Below are 22,831 nucleotides of genomic sequence, written 5' to 3' on the forward strand. Positions count from 1 at the left end.
CTAGTCTACAAATCAGGGTCACATACTCATTAACATCCAAATTGTGGCACCGTTATTCGCCGTTGAATCTTGAATTCTGGTCATGGCTAAGATCATTGGTGAGTAGTATATAAAACTGGTCTTGGTTTGCCCCACTTCAACCCACACTAATCGCCAGCCTTGTCAAGTAGTGTATGAAATTTTGATTTAAAGCTTTCGTGACTGCAGGGATTCCTATTCTTGGTTCTTTGGGTAAAGTCACGGAGAAGGGAAACAATGAAATAATACAAATACAAAACAATAAAATTCTCACAACAAATTTTCTTGTTGTGGTTTTCACACCTGATGATGATTGCTTGTGTTGCAGTCGAAACGTCGTGAGAATTTTATTGTTTTATATTTTTATTATTTTATTGTTTCCCAACTACGTGACTTTACCGAAAGAACCAAGAATGAGCCAAGAATGTCGGTGTGTCCCGCGCGTGACGTCACTACACGTCGGCCAGCCCCCTCAATAATCATGAACAGGCGACGTCTTCCACATGGACCCCATGAGCGGGTGACGTCACTCCATGTGTAGCACCCCCCCCACCTCATTAATAATCATGAGGTGACATTTTCCAAATGGACACCCCCCACCATTAATAATAATTAGCGGCTGACGTCACTCAACAAGGAGGGGGGGGCGAGGCGCCTCCTCCCCCCTCCTCAGCGTCAACTCACAACCCTCACTACAAAGGCAGAACCCTCACGTCACGTGATCTCCGTGACGCTATTGTTGAGACATCAAAGTAAAAATGACGTCATGATGAACAAGGGATTATAACCTTTAAATAAAATAACTCTGTGTCACCGCGGCCTTACAAATTGCACACGAATTGATGCAATTAATATCACGTCACGGTCTGTGCTTTTCACTTGCAAGTTTCAGATTTACTGCAATACACCCGTCCTTGGACGGGCAAAATGCTAGTTTATTATTAATGCTACTAGCTTTTTTGCGAGTCCAAGGACGGTCAAAAATTGCAGTAAATCAGAAATATTCAATAGAAAAAATTGTTCAGCTGATGATTAATGGGGGGGGTTACCCCATGTGGAGTGACGTCATCCGCTAACGGTTATTGGGGAGGGGTGCGGCATGTGGAGTGACGTCACCCCCTCATGGTTGTGGAGGGGTGCCTCATGTGGAGTGACGTCATCCGCTGCCTACGTGACTTTACCGAAAGAACTAAAGAGTAATTATAGTAGGTAATAGCGTTACGGAGATCCCGTGACGTGAGGGTTCTTTGCAGTGAGGGTTATAAGTTGACGCTGAGGAGGGGGGAGGAGGCCCCCCCCCCCGACCCTCATGTCGAGTGACGTCACCCGCTCATTATTATTAATGAGGGTGGTCCATTTGGAGGATGTCACCTGGTCATGATAATTAATTAGGGGGGGGGGGGGTCCATGTGTAGGACCCCACCCGCTCATGATTATTAATGAGGGGCGGGTCCATGTGGAGGACGTCACCTGTTCATGATTATTAATGAGGGGGGCTGGTCGACGTGGAGTGACGTCACGCGCGCTACACACTGACATTCTTGGGTAAATGTTTCCCTTCAACGTGACTTTACCGAAAGAACCAAGAATATGAATCACTGCAGTCACGAAAGCTTTAAATCAAAATTTAAATGGTTTACATTATTATATAATCTACCTTACCCCACCCTGCCACTGGATTCACTCCACCCAATACCCGAAATTCGCCACTAAGTCTTTGTCGTCAGGTGCAACCTCGGAGGCCACGTGACTCAACCCAAGGTCACTGCCCCCCCTCACCCCAACACGACTCACACCACCCCTCACCCCACCACGACTCACACCACCCCTCACCCCACCCTCAACCCAACACGACTCACCCCCCCTCACCCCACCCTCACCCCAACACGACTCACACCACCCTCACCCCTCACCCCAACACGACTCACCCCCCCTCACCCGAACACGACTCACCCCCCCCTCACCCCTCACCCCAACACGACTCACCCCCCCTCACCCCAACACGACTCATACCACCCTCACCCCTCACCCCAACACGACTCACACCACCCTCACCCCAACACGACTCACACCACCACCCTCACCCCAACACGACTCACCCCACCCCCTCACGACTCACCCCACCCCTCACCCCAACACGACTCACACCACCCCCTCACCCCAACACGACTCACCCCCCCCCTCACCCCAACACGACTCACACCACCCTCACCCCAACACGACTCACACCACCCTCACCCCTCACCCCAACACGACTCAAACCACCACCACCACCCCTCACCCCAACACGACTCACACCACCCTCCCCCCAACACGACTCACACCACCCTCACCCCTCACCCCAACACGACTCACCCCACCCCCTCACCCCAACACGACTCACACCACCCTCACCCCAACACGACTCACACCACCCTCACCCCTCACCCCAACACGACTCACACCACCCTCACCCCTCACCCCAACACGACTCACACCACCCTCACCCCAACACGACTCACCCCACCCCCTCACCCCAACACGACTCACCCCACCCCCTCACCCCAACACGACTCACCCCACCCCCTCACCCCAACACGACTCACCCCCCCTCACCCCACCCCCTCACCCCAACACGACTCACACCACGCTCACCCCAACACGACTCACACCACCCTCACCCCAACACGACTCACACCACCCTCACCCCAACACGACTCACCCCACCCTCACCCCTCACCCCAACACGACTCACACCACCCTCACCCCTCACCCCAACACGACTCACACCACCCTCACCCCTCACCCCAACACGACTCACCCCATCCCCTCACCCCAACACGACTCACACCACCCCCTCACCCCAACACGACTCACACCACCCTCACCCCAACACGACTCACACCACCCTCACCCCAACACGACTCACACCACCCTCACCCCTCACCCCAACACGACTCACACCACCCTCACCCCTCACCCCAACACGACTCACACCACCCTCACCCCAACACGACTCACCCCAACACGACTCACACCACCCTCACCCCAACACGACTCACACCACCCTCACCCCTCACCCCAACATGACTCACACCACCCTCACCCCTCACCCCAACACGACTCACACCACCCTCACCCCAACACGACTCACACCACCCTCACCCCTCACCCCAACACGACTCACACCACCCTCACCCCAACACGACTCACACCACCCTCACCCCTCACCCCAACACGACTCACACCACCCTCACCCCAACACGACTCACCCCACCCTCACCCCTCACCCCAACACGACTCACACCACCACCACCCCTCACCCCAACACGACTCACACCACCCTCACCCCAACACGACTCACCCCACCCTCACCCCACCCTCACCCCAACACGACTCACACCACCACCCCCCCCCCCTCACCCCAACACAACTCACCCCACCCCCTCACCCCAACACGACTCACACCACCCTCACCCCAACACGACTCACACCACGCTCACCCCAACACGACTCACACCACCCTCACCCCTCACCCCTCACCCCTCACCCCAACACGACTCACACCACCCTCACCCCTCACCCCAACACGACTCACACCACCCTCACCCCTCACCCCAACACGACTCACACCACCCTCACCCCTCACCCCAACACGACTCACACCACCCTCACCCCTCACCCCAACACGACTCACACCACCCTCACCCCTCACCCCAACACGACTCACACCACCCTCACCCCTCACCCCAACACGACTCACACCACCCTCACCCAAACACGACTCACACCACCCTCACCCCTCACCCCAACACGACTCACACCACCCTCACCCCAACATGACTCACACCACCCTCACCCCTCACCCCAACACGACTCACACCACCCTAACCCCAACACGACTCACACCACCCTCACCCCTCACCCCAACACGACTCACACCACCCTCACCCCAACACGACTCACACCACCCTCACCCCTCACCCCAACACGACTCACACCACCCTGACCCCTCACCCCAACACAACTCACACCACCCTCACCCCAACACGACTCACACCACCACCACCCCCCACCCCAACACGACTCACACCACCCTCACCCCAACACGACTCACCCCACCCTCACCCCAACACGACTCACACCACCACTCCCCCCCTCACCCCAACACGACTCACCCCACCCCCTCACCCCAACACGACTCACACCACCCTCACCCCAACACGACTCACACCACCCTCACCCCAACACGACTCACACCACGCTCACCCCAACACGACTCACACCACCCTCACCCCTCACCCCAACACGACTCACACCACCCTCACCCCAACACGACTCACACCACCCTCACCCCTCACCCCAACACGACTCACACCACCCTCACCCCAACACGACTCACACCACCCTCACCCCTCACCCCAACACGACTCACACCACTCTCACCCCTCACCCCAACACGACTCACACCACCCTCACCCCTCACCCCAACACGACTCACACCACCCTCACCCCTCACCCCAACACGACTCACACCACCCTCACCCCTCACCCCAACACGACTCACACCACCCTCACCCCAACACGACTCACACCACCCTCACCCCTCACCCCAACACGACTCACACCACCCTCACCCCAACACGACTCACACCACCCTCACCCCAACATGACTCACACCACCCTCACCCCTCACCCCAACACGACTCACACCACCCTAACCCCAACACGACTCACACCACCACCACCCCTCACCCCAACACGACTCACACCACCCTCACCCCAACACGACTCACCCCACCCTCACCCCTCACCCCAACACGACTCACACCACCACCACCCCTCACCCCAACACGACTCACACCACCCTCACCCCAACACGACTCACCCCACCCTCACCCCAACACGACTCACACCACCCCCCCCCTCACCCCAACACGACTCACCCCACCCCCTCACCCCAACACGACTCACACCACCCTCACCCCAACACGACTCACACCACCCTCACCCCAACACGACTCACACCACGCTCACCCCAACACGACTCACACCACCCTCACCCCTCACCCCAACACGACTCACACCACCCTCACCCCTCACCCCAACACGACTCACACCACTCTCACCCCTCACCCCAACACGACTCACACCACCCTCACCCCTCACCCCAACACGACTCACACCACCCTCACCCCTCACCCCAACACGACTCACACCACCCTCACCCCTCACCCCAACACGACTCACACCACCCTCACCCCAACACGACTCACACCACCCTCACCCCTCACCCCAACACGACTCACACCACCCTCACCCCTCACCCCAACACGACTCACACCACCCCCCCTCACCCCAACACGACTCACCCCCCCTCACCCAACACGACTCACACCACCCCCCCTTACCCCAACACGACTCACCCCCCCTCACCCCAACACGACTCACACCACCCCCCTTACCCCAACACGACTCACACCACCCCCTCACGACTCACACCACCATCCCGCGCCCCCCCTCACCCCACCACGACTGGCACCACCACCCCCCCTCACCACCACCCCCCCTCACCACCACCCCCCCTCACCCCACCACGACTCACACCACCACCCCTCACCCCCCCTCACCCCACCACGACTGGCACCACCACCCCCCCTCACCACCACCCCCCCTCACCCCACCACGACTCACACCCTCACCCCTCACCCCAACACGACTCACACCACCCTCACCCCTCACCCCAACACGACTCACACCACTCTCACCCCTCACCCCAACACGACTCACACCACCCTCACCCCTCACCCCAACACGACTCACACCACCCTCACCCCTCACCCCAACACGACTCACACCACCCTCACCCCTCACCCCAACACGACTCACACCACCCTCACCCCAACACGACTCACACCACCCTCACCCCTCACCCCAACACGACTCACACCACCCTCACCCCAACACGACTCACACCACCCTCACCCCTCACCCCAACATGACTCACACCACCCTCACCCCTCACCCCAACACGACTCACACCACCCTAACCCCAACACGACTCACACCACCACCACCCCTCACCCCAACACGACTCACACCACCCTCACCCCAACACGACTCACCCCACCCTCACCCCTCACCCCAACACGACTCACACCACCACCACCCCTCACCCCAACACGACTCACACCACCCTCACCCCAACACGACTCACCCCACCCTCACCCCAACACGACTCACACCACCCCCCCCCTCACCCCAACACGACTCACCCCACCCCCTCACCCCAACACGACTCACACCACCCTCACCCCAACACGACTCACACCACCCTCACCCCAACACGACTCACACCACGCTCACCCCAACACGACTCACACCACCCTCACCCCTCACCCCTCACCCCAACACGACTCACACCACCCTCACCCCTCACCCCAACACGACTCACACCACTCTCACCCCTCACCCCAACACGACTCACACCACCCTCACCCCTCACCCCAACACGACTCACACCACCCTCACCCCTCACCCCAACACGACTCACACCACCCTCACCCCTCACCCCAACACGACTCACACCACCCTCACCCCAACACGACTCACACCACCCTCACCCCTCACCCCAACACGACTCACACCACCCTCACCCCTCACCCCAACACGACTCACACCACCCTCACCCCTCACCCCAACACGACTCACACCACCCTCACCCCAACACGACTCACACCACCCTCACCCCTCACCCCAACACGACTCACACCACCCTCACCCCTCACCCCAACACGACTCACACCACCCCCCCTCACCCCAACACGACTCACCCCCCCTCACCCCAACACGACTCACACCACCCCCCTTACCCCAACACGACTCACACCACCCCCTCACGACTCACACCACCATCCCGCGCCCCCCCTCACCCCACCACGACTGGCACCACCACCCCCCCTCACCACCACCCCCCCTCACCACCACCCCCCCTCACCACCACCCCCCCTCACCACCACCCCCCCTCACCACCACCCCCCCTCACCACCACCCCCCCTCACCCCACCACGACTCACACCACCACCCCTCACCCCCCCTCACCCCACCACGACTGGCACCACCACCCCCCCTCACCACCACCACCCCTCACCACCCCTCACCCCACCACGACTGGCACCACCACCCCCCCTCACCACCACCACCCCTCACCACCCCTCACCCCACCACGACTGGCACCACCACCCCCCCTCTCACCACCACCACCCCTCACCCCCCCTCGCCAAAGACGCCAAATCCCCTTCCACCCATCCGCCGTCGCGCCCACGCTCCCACCACGCGATGGCCGCACGTGGCCGCGAGCGCCGTCGTCGTCGTCGCTCTCCTTCTCCTCTTCTTCCTCCTTCTCCTCTTCCTCCTCCTCCCCCCGGCGTTACCCGAGACTCAAGTTGCTCCAACTTCGCCTCGCCCGCCATGGAGGAGTCCGGGACGACGCTGCTCAAGAGGCGCCGCGACGAGCAGGGGCCGAGTGCGCGGAAAAGGCGGACGGCCGGCGCTGGTGGGGAGCATGGAGCCAGGCGCAGGGGTTCAGTGGATTTGAGTTGGGGTCGGGGGGGCGAGTCGGTGGTTATGGCTCGGTCGGGGAGGGAGGACGAGGTGGACAGGCATAGATAGGGTGGGAACGTGGTCGAAGACGGATCGGCCATCTATAATACAGATGGCCTCGGGGAGGCGGTGAACATTGCCGACTCCATGTGGAAGGGAGCCAGTGGGGCAGGAAGAGGCAAGGGCCTGGGTAGTTAAGTTGGTTAGTAGCTGGGTAGTTAAGTTGGTTAGTATCTGGATAGTTAAGTTGGTTAGTAGCGGGGTAGTTAAGTTGGTTAGTAGCGGGGTAGTTAAGTTGCTTAGTAGCGGGGTAGTTAAGTTGCTTAGTAGCTGGGTAGTTAAGTTGGTTAGTAGCTGGGTAGTTAAGTTGGTTAGTAGCTGGGTAGTTAAGTTGGTTAGTAGCTAGGTAGTTAAGTTGGTTAGTAGCGGCTCACGAAGGGGGGTTAGGACATGTCAGTGATGAGCAATGGGTGCCGCAATGGACGTTGGTGGAGGGGCATGGTCGAAGCGAGGATGAAGGAGAGAAATGACGGAGGGAAAATTGCTGTTTGTAGCGTGAGCTGGCCACAAGGAAGGCGGCCAAGTGGCGAGTTGCGGGAGCAGTGTGTAGTAGGAATCCGATGAGCTAGAAAGCGCTTTCTCAGAGATGTACAATAGGGGCGGCTCAGAACGTGACAACAACGAACGATGCAAAAACACGGTAGGGGAGTGCAAAATATGGAAAAGCTAAAGCTTGTTTTTATTTCACCAGGTGAAGGGCCAGCCCACCTGAGCTTTTACAGCTGTAGCTTTTTTGAGAAGCGATCTGGTCAATAATAACCACAAATTGATAGCTTCGACGAAGTGGCTTTTAACACGTGGACATTTATAGCGGGAAACAATCCTCTAAATCATCCAAACGCGCGTTGATTCTAAATGTATGGGGAGGGCAACAAGAACGGGGCCAGACTCGTGGCCTCGAATGTTGTTGACGCCATTTCGTTCTCGTGGTTTCCACGTGGCCTGCGATTGACGAGGCGCGATGAGTGGCGACGGACAGGAGCGAGAGAGAGAGGGGTCCTTGTTTAAATCCAGTTAGGGGTTGCGCATGGAGGATGATGGAAGATGACCACCATCATGATGAGTGCCACCAGGGTGGTGTGAAATGTTTTATCTCCGTCGCCTGGGTATGCAGGAGGTCGTTGGGTTCGATCCCGACCCTGACACTTTATATTTGGAGTCCGCGTCACTCTCTCGCTCCCCGTGGTCGCGTGGATTTTTGTCCAGGTCCTCCGGTTTTCCCATCCCACACCGGGAATCGACATCACGCGTTTGAGTGTTTTGGCTGCTGTAAATTTCCACGCGCTAAGCCACTTCGTTGAGCCATCATTTGTGGCCAGGTCTCTTCTGAAAAATGTCTATACATTATAGCTCGGTGGGCCCTGCTTGGTAAAATAAAAACGTGTTTATATTCTTGGGTCTTTTTATTTTCTTTGAACCTATCTACGTGACATCGAAAAGACCCAAGAATATGAATTCCTGCAGTCACGAAAGCTTTTAAGTCGAGATTTAAAAGGGTATTCGGTATAATGGACTGCAAATACAAGCTGCTTATGTGGACCTCGGCAAGTGTGCTTGTGGTGTTGCCGGTAGTAAATGAACTGCAGTTGAATGTGTTTTTATCACCGTGCTGTGATGTAAATGTTGAAGTTATGAGCTGAGAGCCAGATGATGCCAAATCACTTTTGCACAACATTCGTGAAGCAACATGCGAGTTAAGGTATGTAAACAAAAAGTAAGGTGTAACGACTTCCACTGTATAACAATCTTTTAAAGTTACAGTCCTTTTAAATCACTGTATTAGCAATTTATTTAAATTGTGAATACAGTATTTTGAGTGTATTACGGCGAGGTGTTTAATACCTGCAGCGTCCAGGGCTTTAAAACGAAAACATACAGCAGTTGATGTGCACAGCATAGTTTTGTTGGCTTTATATGGTCTGGTTCATGTACTATACATCATTGTGGTGTTAAGAAAACTATGATTTGGAAGCTATGCCCCGTTGTAAGTCAATCTTGTTTGCGATGTAAGTGCCAGAGTATAAACCAGTCAAGGGAGGTGATGGTGCCCATTTCACGTGTTGCGGTGACAAGGCTCCAAAAGCAAAACAAAATTGTGGCCAAATCAAGGTGAGTACTGCACAGTGGACTCATCTTTTCCATATAAATCTTGGTAATGCATTAATTAGTACATTAACTTCAGAATGAGTTACATTGTAACAGTTCGTGTTTTGTACTTCAACAGCAAAATGCAGACAATACTTGCAAGCGTCGGAATAAGAGACGTTCAAAGTGTTCAGCAGGTAAGATCAAGCGTTATACCTGGCACACCAAGCCATATAATGTATTATTGGCCTATGTGAACATTGCAACTTGGGTTCTAATACAATTTTTTCATTATGTTTTTTACTCCCCAGGTATTGAGTGCCCTGTAAACAATCTAAAAGATGAATTGGCACACCTGCGTGTGGAGGAATTTGAGGAATCCATAAATTTACCTCGCATAGCGGTAAGTTCTGCAATTGACTTAAAAGGCGAAGGGAGAAGAAATACCACTGATGTCCATTGTGAAACTCGGACACAAAATGCCTGTGAACATGCCAGTGACACGGGTATTGAGACTGGAACTTTCACTTGCCACCGAGAGGACCATATCAACACTGACGTCATTATTGAGATCCAGACATTTGATATATTGCAATTACTAAACATCGAAGAAAAACTTAAGATTCAATTTCCCAATATTTCGTTATACATTGATAAAGAAAAGTCTTCAGTGATGCTGTGTGGAACACCAGATGGTGTGAATGCAGTTGAAATGGCTCTTAAAATGGAAATATCAAACCTGAAATACATTCACTTGAACGTGTCCAACATGATGATTACCTTCTTGGGTGGCTTAGATATGGATGACTTTTGCAAAAGCTATTTCCATGAAAAACACATTAATGCCAAATGTATTATTGATGGGCAGAGCGTCATTATCCTTACAACTCAAGAACATGCGCAAATGGCAGAAGATCAGATGAAAAATATTCTGCGAGAGGTCCCTTTTTTGATTCCACAAAATTCAAAACGTGCCACAACAACTCCAAAATGGAGAAACTTTATTGAAGAGATCAAAGGCACAAATAGTACTTTAAATGGTGTTCTAAGCGAAGTTTTTGATGGCGTTGGTTCCTGTAGTGAAGTGGTTTTGGTAGGGTTTGATGCCTATGTGAAAAGGGTTTTCAATATGTTAGAACATTTTTGCAACATTAATGCATATACTGAGAGGCATGTTCCTGTAACCTCTCTCGAAGTAATTGAATATTTAGACAGTATTACAAATTTTTCAGAAAACCCAATTTTCCAAAACAACTTGCAGGTTAACAAGCAAGAAACAGGTTATTTAATTTCAGGTCATCCAGATAGTGTAAGTGCAGTGGAGCATTATTTAAAAAATTTGATTGTCAATGTCTTTGTCGAGAAACTAGACATTAGTTCACCAGGAGCTTTAAAAATTGCACAGAAAGAGGAGAAAAGAGTCCATGACATTTGCCAGGACAAAAATTGTCTACTGAAAATGGGTATATCTATCAACAAAAGTTCCTTATGCTTAGGACAAGATCTTGAGTGCATTAAATTGCTGTCTGCTGGTCGTATTGTATACATTTACACTGGGAACATATTGGTCCATTGTGTTGATGCCATTGTGAATTCAAGCAACATTTATTTGAAGCACATTGTGGGCCTTGCCAAGGCAATAAGTGATGCGGCTGGTCCTGATGTTCAAAGAGAATGTGATGAACATATCCGTATTTGGGGAGAATTGACGGCAGGGGATACTGTCGTGACAAGTGCTGGTAGACTTCCATGCAAGAACATTATACATGCCGTGGTACCTTGCTGGAGTGAACATATGAAGGCTCAGAGGCTTGACTCCCTTAGGAAAGCAGTAGCTAGCTGCCTGGAAATTGGAGAACGTGAAGGATATAGCTCTGTTGCCTTTCCAAATATTGGTGCCGGAATGTATGGCATTCCTCTCGGTGTTTACTCAGACATCGTGGTTGAAGTCATCATCCATCATTGTAATAAAACCAAGAACGTGGAAAACAAGCTGAAAAGTTTTCATATTGTTGACATTGATCAGAAGGTGTCTCAAGCCTTTAAATCTGCTTTTGAGAATAATTACAGTTTTGTCCAGCCCATCAGTCCAATACGCACAATGACAACGAAAAAAGGAATGAAAATCTCCATTGTGGCTGGCAACTTGGAACAGGATGTGGTATGTTTTTTCAATCTTTAATGCATAACATTTTTTACATTCGGGTGGAGTGATTGTTGCAGTGGTTGGTGTACTGTATTGAATCTGGCAATTTTGATTATTTCCAACTATAACTATAACATGAGTGGTGAGAGTGATATCTGAACCGATCTTGGTCTCCGCTCCACCACCATGCACTGACCAGCATGGTGAAGTGTCGTCAAACTACCATGACATGGCATGAGAATACTGTCACAAACAGTGGATTGACAATAACTAAATAATTATTTAAACATTGGTTTGGTATGTAATGATCAAATATTGTCTGAATCATGAGTATATTTGGATGCACTTAATTAAAAAAATCAGTGGCATTTGAATGAAGCCCTACAAAATAAAGTACATAAATTGTTCTGAGGATATCAACACATCGCATATGAATGTGGTGATAATGCCTATTGAGTTTTGCAGCAAGACACTTTGCTGTCGTTTAATATTGTTTATTTCTGAGTAAAAAACAAACTTTTGTTTGACTTAAGTTTTATCCTGATTATCTAATTTCTTGAGAGAAAGTATCTATTCGGACCTTTTGCAGAGCAGTGGAATTCGCCATGTGAGAGCATGGCCCACAAACGCAAATATCAAAACTGTCTGAAATACCTTGAAATGACCTCTGGTCGACACTAGTGGGGGCTTTACTTTCCCACCCATTCTGCCACAGATGGATGTTGTAACAGCTTAACCTATATTTGTTATTCATTTAGCTGAAATATTGTCTGATTAAGTGCAGAACCTAATTTATGTTTTTTGTTGTAGTCGTTAGTAACCAGACTGACCATGAAATCAACTCGCTAGACTTGAGAATACATCATAGGCACTGCCTGTATTTGATACCAGGATTCTTAGCAGTGCCAGCCGAGTGCACTGACCTCACTCAAGTCACCCCATCCTTTGCTGTATTTTTTACTTTTGATTGCAGTCGGATGTGCTCGTCAACATTGTGGATCGCAGTATGTGCCTTAATAGTGGTGTGGTGTCAAAGGCACTGCTGAAACAGGCTGGGCCAGAGATGCAAGCCATGGTCACTCTGCAAAGCCAAGGCAAAGATGTCACAGATGGCCAGATTGTTGAAACGGACACATTTGGCTGCAACTTGGCCTGCAAAAAAGTCTACCACACAGTGCTTCCACAGGTTAACTCCAAACACCAAACATCCCAGGTGTGTGATGTTTTTTAAATAAGTTTACCTCTCTTAACCCAGTATAGTAAATATTGAATTCCTAACCTTTCAAGATTCAGAAAATGTTTTTCTAGACAAGATTTCAAACAAAAATCGTATAATCCTAATTGATTTTTGTGAAAAAATGTGCACAAGTGATGGATTTCATGGTATAGGTGTAATTTCCATTCAAAAGAGTACAGAAGATGCCAGAAATGTACAATCTAATCGTGAAGCTCTAATTCATAGGTTATTGGTTTGCAACTGTTCCTAAAATCCATGGCACACTGGTGAATTAAAATCACTTCGATGGACCGCCACAGCGTGATCTGCAGACGTGGGTGTGCGTAACACGGTGCTGCAGGGAAACACGGAGGGAAAAGTGTTTTGGATCTACACAGACTAGCTATGCTGATGTGATTTGTATGTAACTGATGTTCATTTTTCAAGTCTTAACAAAATGAAAATATCCTTTTTATCATAGAGCCACGTGCACCATTTGGGTCTTTAAAAAAACCTATGAACTCAAAATACGCAGGTTTTTCATTAATTAATTTATCAACTAGTCTGTGCCGTCCTTCCCCCCTATATTCTGCAAAGTAACGGAATTGCTTGCCTTTTCCCCCTCAGTGCGTGGAGCAACGAGTCTGTGAAAATTAGTTTTTCCATTACAGGCAGTCCTCGGCTTGCGATCACCCGCACTTAGGAACCAACTTCCATGAAATGTATATATTTTTTCACATTGACGCGACCTCGCACTTGCAAACTGAACCACGGAACTATTTTGTTCAGTGGGGCGATCCTCTGTGAGATGTAATGAGTCAGCCTCGCGCTGGGAGTGTGTGAATGCGAGTGGGGGAGTGGTAGTGTAGCTGTTAAGCGCACTGCACTACGAAAGCACCTCCCCGAGTTCGATTCCCGCTCATGGCCAACACCAGTGACCATTATCTGAACTGGTCATGGGCCTCCCCTAGGTCGACTCGACCTCAAATTAGTACCTGGTATGGCGTGTAAACATTGCCACGGGGAGACAAAGGCGGCCGGGCGTGGTGCTGTACCACTCACCCCCTCGTGTGCCATTCCGGCCTCCATAGGCGCTGCTCGCAAACGGTATTTGCCCTAACAGCCTGTTCAGACCATATATGGGATCCTTGGTGTGTGTGTGTGCAATTGTGGTGAATAATTGTCACTAATTGTCACCACAATTGCAAGACAGCATCAGGACTCGTGGTAAGTATTTTTAAAAATTACATGCAAATGTACAATATTTCTTATGAGTTTAACAATGCATCCCTTTCAAATAACACATTTCATTACTATACACTTAGGTTCTTTCGGTAAAGTCACGTAGGTAGAAAAATAAAATAAAAAAATATCACGATGTTTCGATCGCAACACAAGCGGTCGTCCTCAGGCGGAAAAAAAAGACCCCGCCTGCTTGCCCTTCGCCACATATAACCTCTTGTTGCAACAGCTCTCTCGCTGGTTCAGCAGTTCCACTGCTGGATTATAGTTTTTTTTTTCCGCCTGAGGACGACCACTTGTGTTGCGATTGAAACGTCGTGATATATTATTTTACTTTTCTACCTACGTGACTTTACCGAAAGAACCAAAGAGTATGGATTCCTGCAGTCACGAAAGCTTCAAAACATTTCATTGCTGACCATATGGGCATTTAAATACAGTATATTGTGTTCTGACTTGCGAACGAGTCTCGTGAACGAATTGTGGTCACAAGTTGACTGCCCTATTTGGTCGAACCTTCGCAGCGAACTGCCATTTACAGAATCTGTGATTTGGTGCCTCCATATCATCGTGGAGTAATGTTTATGTCGATATGTTTGGGAAAAAAATATGCTATACAAAAACACTATTTGCCAAAGTTATTGTGGGATCTTTTTAACGTTTCCACCTATTTAGAGTCTTAAATGGGTTATGAAAGTTGCTAAATCGAAAATGCAGATTTTGTGTTGTACTCTGGCAGGTTGTTGGTAAAATTCTGAAAAGTTGTCTGGCGATTGCTGGAACTGCAAGCTTCCGGAGCATCTCTGTGCCTGTCCTGGGCATGTGGAACCTGGGGTATGATGTGAAATCCGTGGCAGAGAGCATGTTTAGTGAGGCTGTCGCGTTCAGCAATGCCAGTGATGTTACAACATTGCAAGAAGTGCGGTTTGTATTAAATTCTCTTAAAGAACAAACCATGAAGGTAAGTTCAGTCGTAAATTGGCATGCATTGTATACATTCTCATTTTATTTGTGCTCTTTAAAAGTTATTTGAAACATGTTTTGAAGTTAACAATTTTTGTTTGCTAGGTGTTTGATGCTGAGATGGATGACTACCCCAACAAATCAGGTTTTATTCTACATTCTGTATATAAAATGCAATTACGTGTTCAGTTATATTTTATGCATTAATGTGGTATATGGATCCATTTTGAATGATACAACAGTTTACATAGCGATTTAGGAATTGTTCAACAATGCATTACAACGCATGTAAGCATCACACTGGTATTTGTGTTGTAATAACAATTTCTGTCGACATACTATAAAGTGACCATGAAGAAAAGGAAGTCTGCTCGTATCTCTGTCGCACTGAAAAACAAGCAAACGGCTTTCAGGCGTTCACTTGGCCCATCATTTGACTCGGGCAAGTCAGAATTGAGTGCTTTAAAATGTCCTTAAAATACAATGTCACGTGGGAATGTGTCAAGGCTGTGCCGTGTGTCTCAAATGCTTTTTTTGGTGTGTTCCATGTGTAGTTTGGTAAAATGCCTAACGTTGTGCTCCATCTGTAGGGAGCTTCAGTTGTTGAATAATCTTCAGCACGAAAACACATGGGTGATCTAATAATGGGATCTAATAATGGCCACCGTTAGGTTTTGTGGACTCATTGTCGAAGCTTTTTGAACGCCAGTGTGAGGTAAAGCAAGTTTATGTGCGTTGTTGATTTTGACTTGCACAAGTGTCTTGTTTGATTTGTTTATGCAAAAATAAAACCCACAGGCAACCCTGTAACTAGGAGCATAAATGGGGTTTTGGTGGAGATCAAGCATGGAGATATCATACACGAGACTTCATATGCGATAGTGAACATCGCCTCCGAAACATCTGGCAGAGCGAACGGTTGGTGGAGCACCCCACTAACCTGCTTGCACTCCAAGCTTTTGGATAATCCAGCTCTGCTGTTCTTTATTCCTTGAAAAAAAAAGTGTGTTCTTGTACAGGGATCACCGATTCAATCATGAAAGCAGCTGGCTGGGTGGCAGAAAAAAAATCGAATCTTTTGAGTAAGGAATCTTTTTTTTTGTATGCACAAGTACACGTATCGTTTTGATTTTATTTCAGTAAACTTAAACATGCACACGTATAAGAATACACACGTATAAGAATATACGTGTTCAAGGTTTCTGTTTTATTACAGTCATAATGTAACATTGGTCCTCGAAGCTGATTGATCACTGAATTTATATGTTAGTTTAAAAAACATCCTTAGGAGCTGTCCATAAATGCCGTCACGATGTGTGACGAGGGGTGGGGGGTTGAGAAATGTGATGTCACATCAAAATGCGCAACTATAAATATAAACAACACGTTCTACTTAATTAAATAGAATTGTTATAACAACACAAATTTTGATTAAATTTCATTAGTAACTATTTGATTATTTAAATTTACCAAGGTCACCTTTTTATTATTCCATGAAGAAGCATAAATTTAGTTATTTAACATTTAGATTTTAATGATTCTACCAGGGCTTTTCATTCTGTGGAATGAATGTGATTGATATAATTGTATTCTACATTTTCCCTCATTCTACTATTAAGTTTCAAGTATGTTTTTTATAGTTATAATAATTACTTTTAATATATGATAATTATGAGAGAATTTAAATATAATATTCTGAACATCTGCAGTTTTAATTAGACGATGAATATTTTCCAGTGAATTTTATGCTGAATTTCAGCTTTCCAACGCCTTTTTAATACGTGTTTTCGCCTACAACATCAGAGTGCAGGGCCACATTAAATACGCACTACAATGACAATAGTTTATAGCGATTTGAAGCATGTTTTATTTTCAAAATGAAAATTGGTTTGGGGGGGGGGATCAAGCTTCAAGCTTTGTGACGTCATATTTGATGGGGGTCTGACTTTTTGTGACGCCCTGTGACGAGTGAGGGGGGTCAAAAATCGTCCAAAATCGCGTGACGTCATTTATGGACAGGCCCTTATGTATGCAGAGAAGCATCACTTATTATAAATACTTTTTTTAGGTAGGCCCTGCAATGGATATTTGGACAGTTCTTTAAATGAACATTTTACATGTGGAAGGAAACTGCCATACCCAGAGAAACCCCACACACATTAAGGGGCTAACACTCCAATATCTGCACAGATGGCTTCAAGAATCAATTGTGCTGCCCTATTCTGTCCACCTTGTAGCCGGGCTGTGGTGACGCATGCCTGCAATCCAGTACTGGTGGTGCAGGTTGGTGGATTACACAAATGTTGCCAAACTGCCTTCCCAATTTGGTGTTGAGATGTATTACGCTGGATTATGAGAAGGTGGTACAGCAAGAGTGTACTAATATTGTCCCATCTATACGAGATAGAATGTTGCCTACTTGCATGCGTGGGTTTTTTGCGGGTGCTCCGGCTTCCTCCACACGCATAAACACAAGTTGTCTGAAAACATCTTGACATGAGAAAAATACCATGCTGTTGAAAAGCAGTGCTTGCACTTGGTGTAGCTTCCTGGGTAAATAGGTAATGATTATTGTTTGGGAGTTCAAATATGGATGATCCACCAACGATAATCTTTAGAATGCTGGATAGCAGGCATTCACCATCAGAGCCAGCAAGAAAGGTACTGTATTTTTTGGTATTCTACTAAAGCATTGAAAAAATACTCACCATTGACAACTTTGTTATACTCAGGCCAAATTGCAAACAAACCGTTGGTGGTCACAAGTGGAGGAGCACTGCATTGCAAACACATCATTCACGTGGCGACCCCAAGCAATCCTCAGAAGCTCAAAGCCTGTGTGGCCAAAGTGCTGCGTATATGTGAGAAGAGAAGTGTGCCCTACATCTCATTCCCTGCCATTGGAACAGGTGTGTGCAGCCTGTGTAATAGTTGCATAGTATTTGCACAGTAAGAACTTAACTGTGTCATCATTTAAATTCGGCATTCTAATTATGTTCAGTTGCAGAGACCAGTGTTACAGTTATGCGTGTTTACATGTAGTTAATCCAGCACAAGGCAGTGTTTTCTATAGGGACTTTCCAAACTATGGAATCTGAAAACTGGACAATGATATTCACTAGACACTGTGACAACACATTTAAAAAACTGGATTATTAAAATCATAATTAAATGCAGACCGGTGTCCAAATGGTAATGTACAATGAGTGCATCTAAGTGAATTTAATTGCTTGTATACAGAATCTTCCAAACTGCATACCATTGTCTTACAAAGCTTCACTTTCTATGGCACAGGTATCTCCACATATTTTTTATAATGAAAATATTAACGTTAAGGAATTGTGCTATGGACATTTCTGTTACAGGAAAAATGGGCCTCAACCCAGCTGTGGTAGCAGATACGATGTTAGGTGCCATCGAGCAGTACTCTGAATCTTGCCAGAAGGGCTCCGCTCTTTGTGGCGTACGGATCGTCATCCTCAGGAAGGAGATGCTGCACATTTTCCAGGAATCTCTGCTTGATTGGCAGCAGTCTACGAGTCTGTCTTCATTAGATGGTAAACTGTATTAGAATCGTATGAATTTTTGAATCGCACGAATTGTTCATATATCATTAGCTTGTTCTCACAAGGTTGAGCATGTATAAATAAGGTCTGCAAAATGCGTGCTTTGGGCACCACTGTTGCAGGTTATAAAGGCTGTGGGGCTACATAGTGCACAGCATAGGGGGAAGAGCAGCAAAATAGAGTCGCACGTAACGTAAGTATTGACTAAAAAGACAATTGTTCCATTGTAAGCATTTCACTAGTTGATAACGTTTAAATGCTGTTGACCAAAACGCCCGGAATGGACCCGATCTTGAAAGCCAGGTAAAGGGGGGTCGATTGCTTTGATGGGCCCACTACCTTTAAGCACCCACAATGCATAGCAGGTAGTGATCGGCTGTGGGCTATGTGGTGGGAAGCATAGGGAAGGGTACCACAATCCATTGTACTGTATTTCTACGCTCCCATAACCTCGACTTGCCAAGCTTCACTGATCAGTGTGGTATAGTTTGGTCAAATAACCCTCACAACCCAAATGGTATATGGATTGACAAAGAGCTTTACATGTGCATATTTGATTGGCATGGTTGAGAAGTGGGCCATTTAACTTGGCTCCAAATGTGTTTATTTGCAGTCCAAGAAAAAAAGGTTTTCAAGGACATGTTTCGCATTCAATATTGAGTTACACTTTGAAAGTAGATTTTACTTTATTTAAATTGACATTGTCTCGTCTTCAAGAATGCGCAAAAGTTCAAACTTAAAAATGTAATAACTGTCACGGGTCAAACATCGTTTCTGTACATCTCTACAGAAAGCCCGAGTTCTGTCATGGTAACAAGACCAAGGGACATGAATTCCAGGTTTGCAGTTCATCCAGCTCACCTGCACATTTATGGCAAATCCTGGCAGAACGTGTCAGAAGCTGCCAGAGAAGTGACGGATGTCATCAAGGGAAACCTAACGTGTGTCATAGTAGAGCTGAAGGATGTGACCTTACGGCCCAAGCATTACAGGGAGCTTGAGAACATGGAGATTCGCCTGGGTGTTCGCATCACGGCCGCACCCACCCACCTTTCTGTGGAGGGTACCAAAGACGACGTGTCGATGGCAAAACTTCACATCTTGCTTTTGCTGCAAGAAGCCAAAGGTATTTTATTTAACAATTTTTTTTCATTTACATGATTATTGTAACTTTGCTATGACAGTCACTTTTTTAATACGGCTGATCCTGTGAGATTTATAAGCAGGTTTGAGCCTGGATAATGCTGACATGAGTGACCGTATAACAAGTCGTTTAGGATGCTGTGGGACAATGTTGCTAGTCAGGTGTGATGCAAAAACAAATTATTGTACTCTACTATGCTCCAACTTCTGCGCCCCCATCTTCTGTTACTGGATAGCATTTTGAAGTGTGACATGGGAAGGCCGTCATAAGTGTTTTGAAAAGAGGGCTGTACATTTTTTTTCGTATTTAATAGCCCTTGCAAATGATCTCCAGTGTAATTGTCTATCTAGTGATAGTCGAGGAATGTTGGTTTTGTTTTACTTTAGCTTAAGTTTATTGCATTGTGTTTTAAAGTTTACTATGCTGTTTTTTCTCATTCATTCTTACCTGATGACGGTTGCTTGTGTTGCAATCGAAACGTCGTATTCTATTAGTTTTTTTATTTGATTTTTGTACGTGACTTTACCGAAAGAACCAAAGAGTAGTTCTTGCAGTCACGAACGCTTCGAATCTAGTTTACTTTACTGTTTTCAAGTGTTACATGTTTTTAAATCTGTTTCTGTTGTGTGCATGCACTATACAATTCACAACAATGGGAGGTGTGTCGAAGGGACCATTGGAGAGTTTTTTTTGTTATTGGAGGCAGTGGTTGGTATGAGACTAGAGCAGAGGGGAAGAACATTTTAAGGTTCTCTGAAAGTTTTCAGCATAAATTTAGGTGCCATGTTAAACTATTCATTGAAATCGATTCTCTATTTTTCAGAAAACAACATTCCAGTGCACTGGGATGACATGGGTCAGGAAAGATTTGCAATGGTCCCACTTGTTTCAGCAACACCTGAATATAAAGATGTTGCTGACCACTTCAATAAAAATGGACAATCCAACTACAGAATTGCAAGGGTGAAACATCTATGTATATATTTCAATAAAATGTGTTTGTATTTTAGAAAGCATTGACCACATTTGGTGTTTAGGTGTAATTAATGTGTGTCCATGTGAATGTAAATTGTGTTTTAGATCGAAAGGATTCAGAATATAAACCTGTGGCAAGGTTATGAGCTGCAAAAGAAAATAATCACCGACGAAATAAAGATGGATACAGAGCGACTGCTTTACCATGGAACATCCCATGACGTCTGCAACAACATTAGCCGCAATGGTTTTGACCGTGGCTATTGCGGCAAAAACGGTAGTTAAGGCTCATGGGTGTTTGAGGAACTGGACAATGAAATCTAATGTTCTTTAGTCGAACTTAAAATCAAGCAATTAAAATGTGTAGTTTTATTTTTACATTTACAAGTATTGCTGCATTAAAGAATAAAAAAAGTGCATAAAAATTTGACGACTCATTTTTCAAATATGGTACGGCAAATTTCTATTAGATTTTGTTTAGTCTGTAGGAGTTCGATTAAAATGGTAATGGGGAATTTCATTTTAAGTCTATAAATATAGTTTTTTTAAAAGGAAATGTAACTTTAAGTGAATCTCAAAACTTGTTGGCAATACATGTATCTTGTACTTACTCAAATGTTTTTCTCGCCCATTTTTTCAGGCTGGGCATTTGGAAAGGGGACATACTTTGCGATCGATCCAGAATACTCTGCCAATGACCTGTTCTCAGTGCCAGACGCCACTGGGCTGAAGATGGTGTTCCGCGCACGCGTGGTCACTGGAGACTACTGTGTAGGGGTTCCCAGCCTGAACACTCGTCCCAGCAAGCCTGGCCAGGACCCCAGCTGCCTGTACAACAGCTCTGTCAACTGTGCAGTCGACCCAAAAATCTTCTCTATCTTTCATGATTGTCAAGCGTACCCAGAGTACTTGATCACATTGAAAAGTTGATTCCACCCAATTTAGTGGTGTATATCATTAATGTACATGTTCTGTCACTGCATTAGCTTGTTTGTGGCATGCAAACCCCCATTTAACTGTAAACACGCTAATTTGATAAGATTTTGATCTTTTGATTTAAAGCTTTCGTGACTGCAGTGATTCATATTCTTGGTTCTTTCGGTTAAGTCACGTTGAAGGGAAACAAAATAATAAAATATATATAAAACAATAAAATTCTCATGACGTTTCGACTGCAACACAAAACAGTCATCATCAGGTGTGAAGAACCAAATGCTTCTTGCCATTGGTTTTTCACACCTGATGATGACTGTGTTGCAGTCGAAACGTCGTGAGAATTGTATTGTTTTATATATATTTTATTGTTTCCCTTCAACGTGACTTTACCGAAAGAACCAAGAATATAAAATTTTGATCCTTTAAAAAGTTTGATTCTGGTACAAGAATTAATATACTGTTTGGTTGTTAGAAGTTTGTTCATTGTTCAGAGCACGTAATTGGTTAAATTTGAGTACACATACAATAACTGCAATGTTTGTCGAATTTTTGTATGCGTTTAAAGTCAAGCCTTAAACATGAGGATGCCTTTTATTTCAGTCCAGGACAAGTCGTGTATTGAATATAGGCATTGGCGTTTATTCGATTACATTAAACTTGATGTTTGGCCTAATAAGTCATGGCCATGATCTCGGATCATTGAGACTTATGTTCTCAAACTACAGGTTCAAGGTTCTCGTGGTTATTGAATATTGCAATGCTCTAACGTAGTTAAACCATACTTCTGCGAATAGGCACACGCTGAATGAATAAAGGCCATGGAGCCCTCCTTGGAGCACACGAATTGTAATAAAAGGATGCGAGTTAAATTCTTAAGTGGTCAATTTTGGCTCGCACGT

At 47.1% G+C, this 22,831-nt stretch overlaps 2 protein-coding genes across 7 annotated transcripts in view; one reads left to right on the forward strand and one right to left on the reverse strand.

The window, feature by feature from the left end:
- Nucleotides 1-22,831, reverse strand: part of LOC116938598 (prostaglandin E synthase 3-like) — a 175,319-nt gene that overhangs the window by 106,147 nt on the left and 46,341 nt on the right. The window lies entirely within an intron of this gene.
- Nucleotides 7,255-22,801, forward strand: LOC116938599 (protein mono-ADP-ribosyltransferase PARP14-like). 6 transcript variants are annotated; one of them, XM_032945930.2, is made up of 16 exons: nt 7,256-7,552; nt 9,671-9,768; nt 9,884-9,941; nt 10,056-11,905; nt 12,864-13,103; nt 15,088-15,309; nt 15,417-15,456; nt 15,658-15,753; nt 16,110-16,229; nt 16,331-16,393; nt 18,044-18,220; nt 18,677-18,868; nt 19,668-20,003; nt 20,845-20,984; nt 21,102-21,273; nt 21,637-22,801. In XM_032945930.2, the coding sequence occupies exons 1-16, from the start codon at nt 7,336-7,338 to the stop codon at nt 21,924-21,926; spliced, it is 4,311 nt and encodes a 1,436-aa protein (XP_032801821.2). In that variant the 5' UTR covers nt 7,256-7,335; the 3' UTR covers nt 21,927-22,801. The 6 variants fall into 6 exon arrangements, with proteins under 6 accessions (XP_075914604.1, XP_032801821.2, XP_075914590.1 ...); XM_076058475.1 differs by having other exon boundaries at nt 9,677-9,768; XM_076058497.1 differs by lacking the exon at nt 7,256-7,552 and adding an exon at nt 7,662-8,299.

This window comes from Petromyzon marinus, chromosome 4 (assembly GCF_048934315.1).
Source record: "Petromyzon marinus isolate PM22_M1 ecotype Great Lakes invasive population chromosome 4, UKy_Petmar_22M1.pri1.0, whole genome shotgun sequence".
NCBI classification, from domain to species: domain Eukaryota; kingdom Metazoa; phylum Chordata; class Hyperoartia; order Petromyzontiformes; family Petromyzontidae; genus Petromyzon; species Petromyzon marinus.

Excerpts from the sequence above, each read along its gene's own strand:
- LOC116938599 (XM_032945930.2), top strand. The coding sequence starts at position 7,336 with ATGGCCGCACGTGGCCGCGAGCGCCGTCGTCGTCGTCGCTCTCCTTCT. Across the intron at positions 7,553-9,670 it reads AAGGCGGACGGCCGGCGCTG|TGCCAGAGTATAAACCAGTC; the intron begins GTGGGGAGCATG and ends TTGCGATGTAAG. Across the intron at positions 20,985-21,101 it reads CCAACTACAGAATTGCAAGG|ATCGAAAGGATTCAGAATAT; the intron begins GTGAAACATCTA and ends ATTGTGTTTTAG.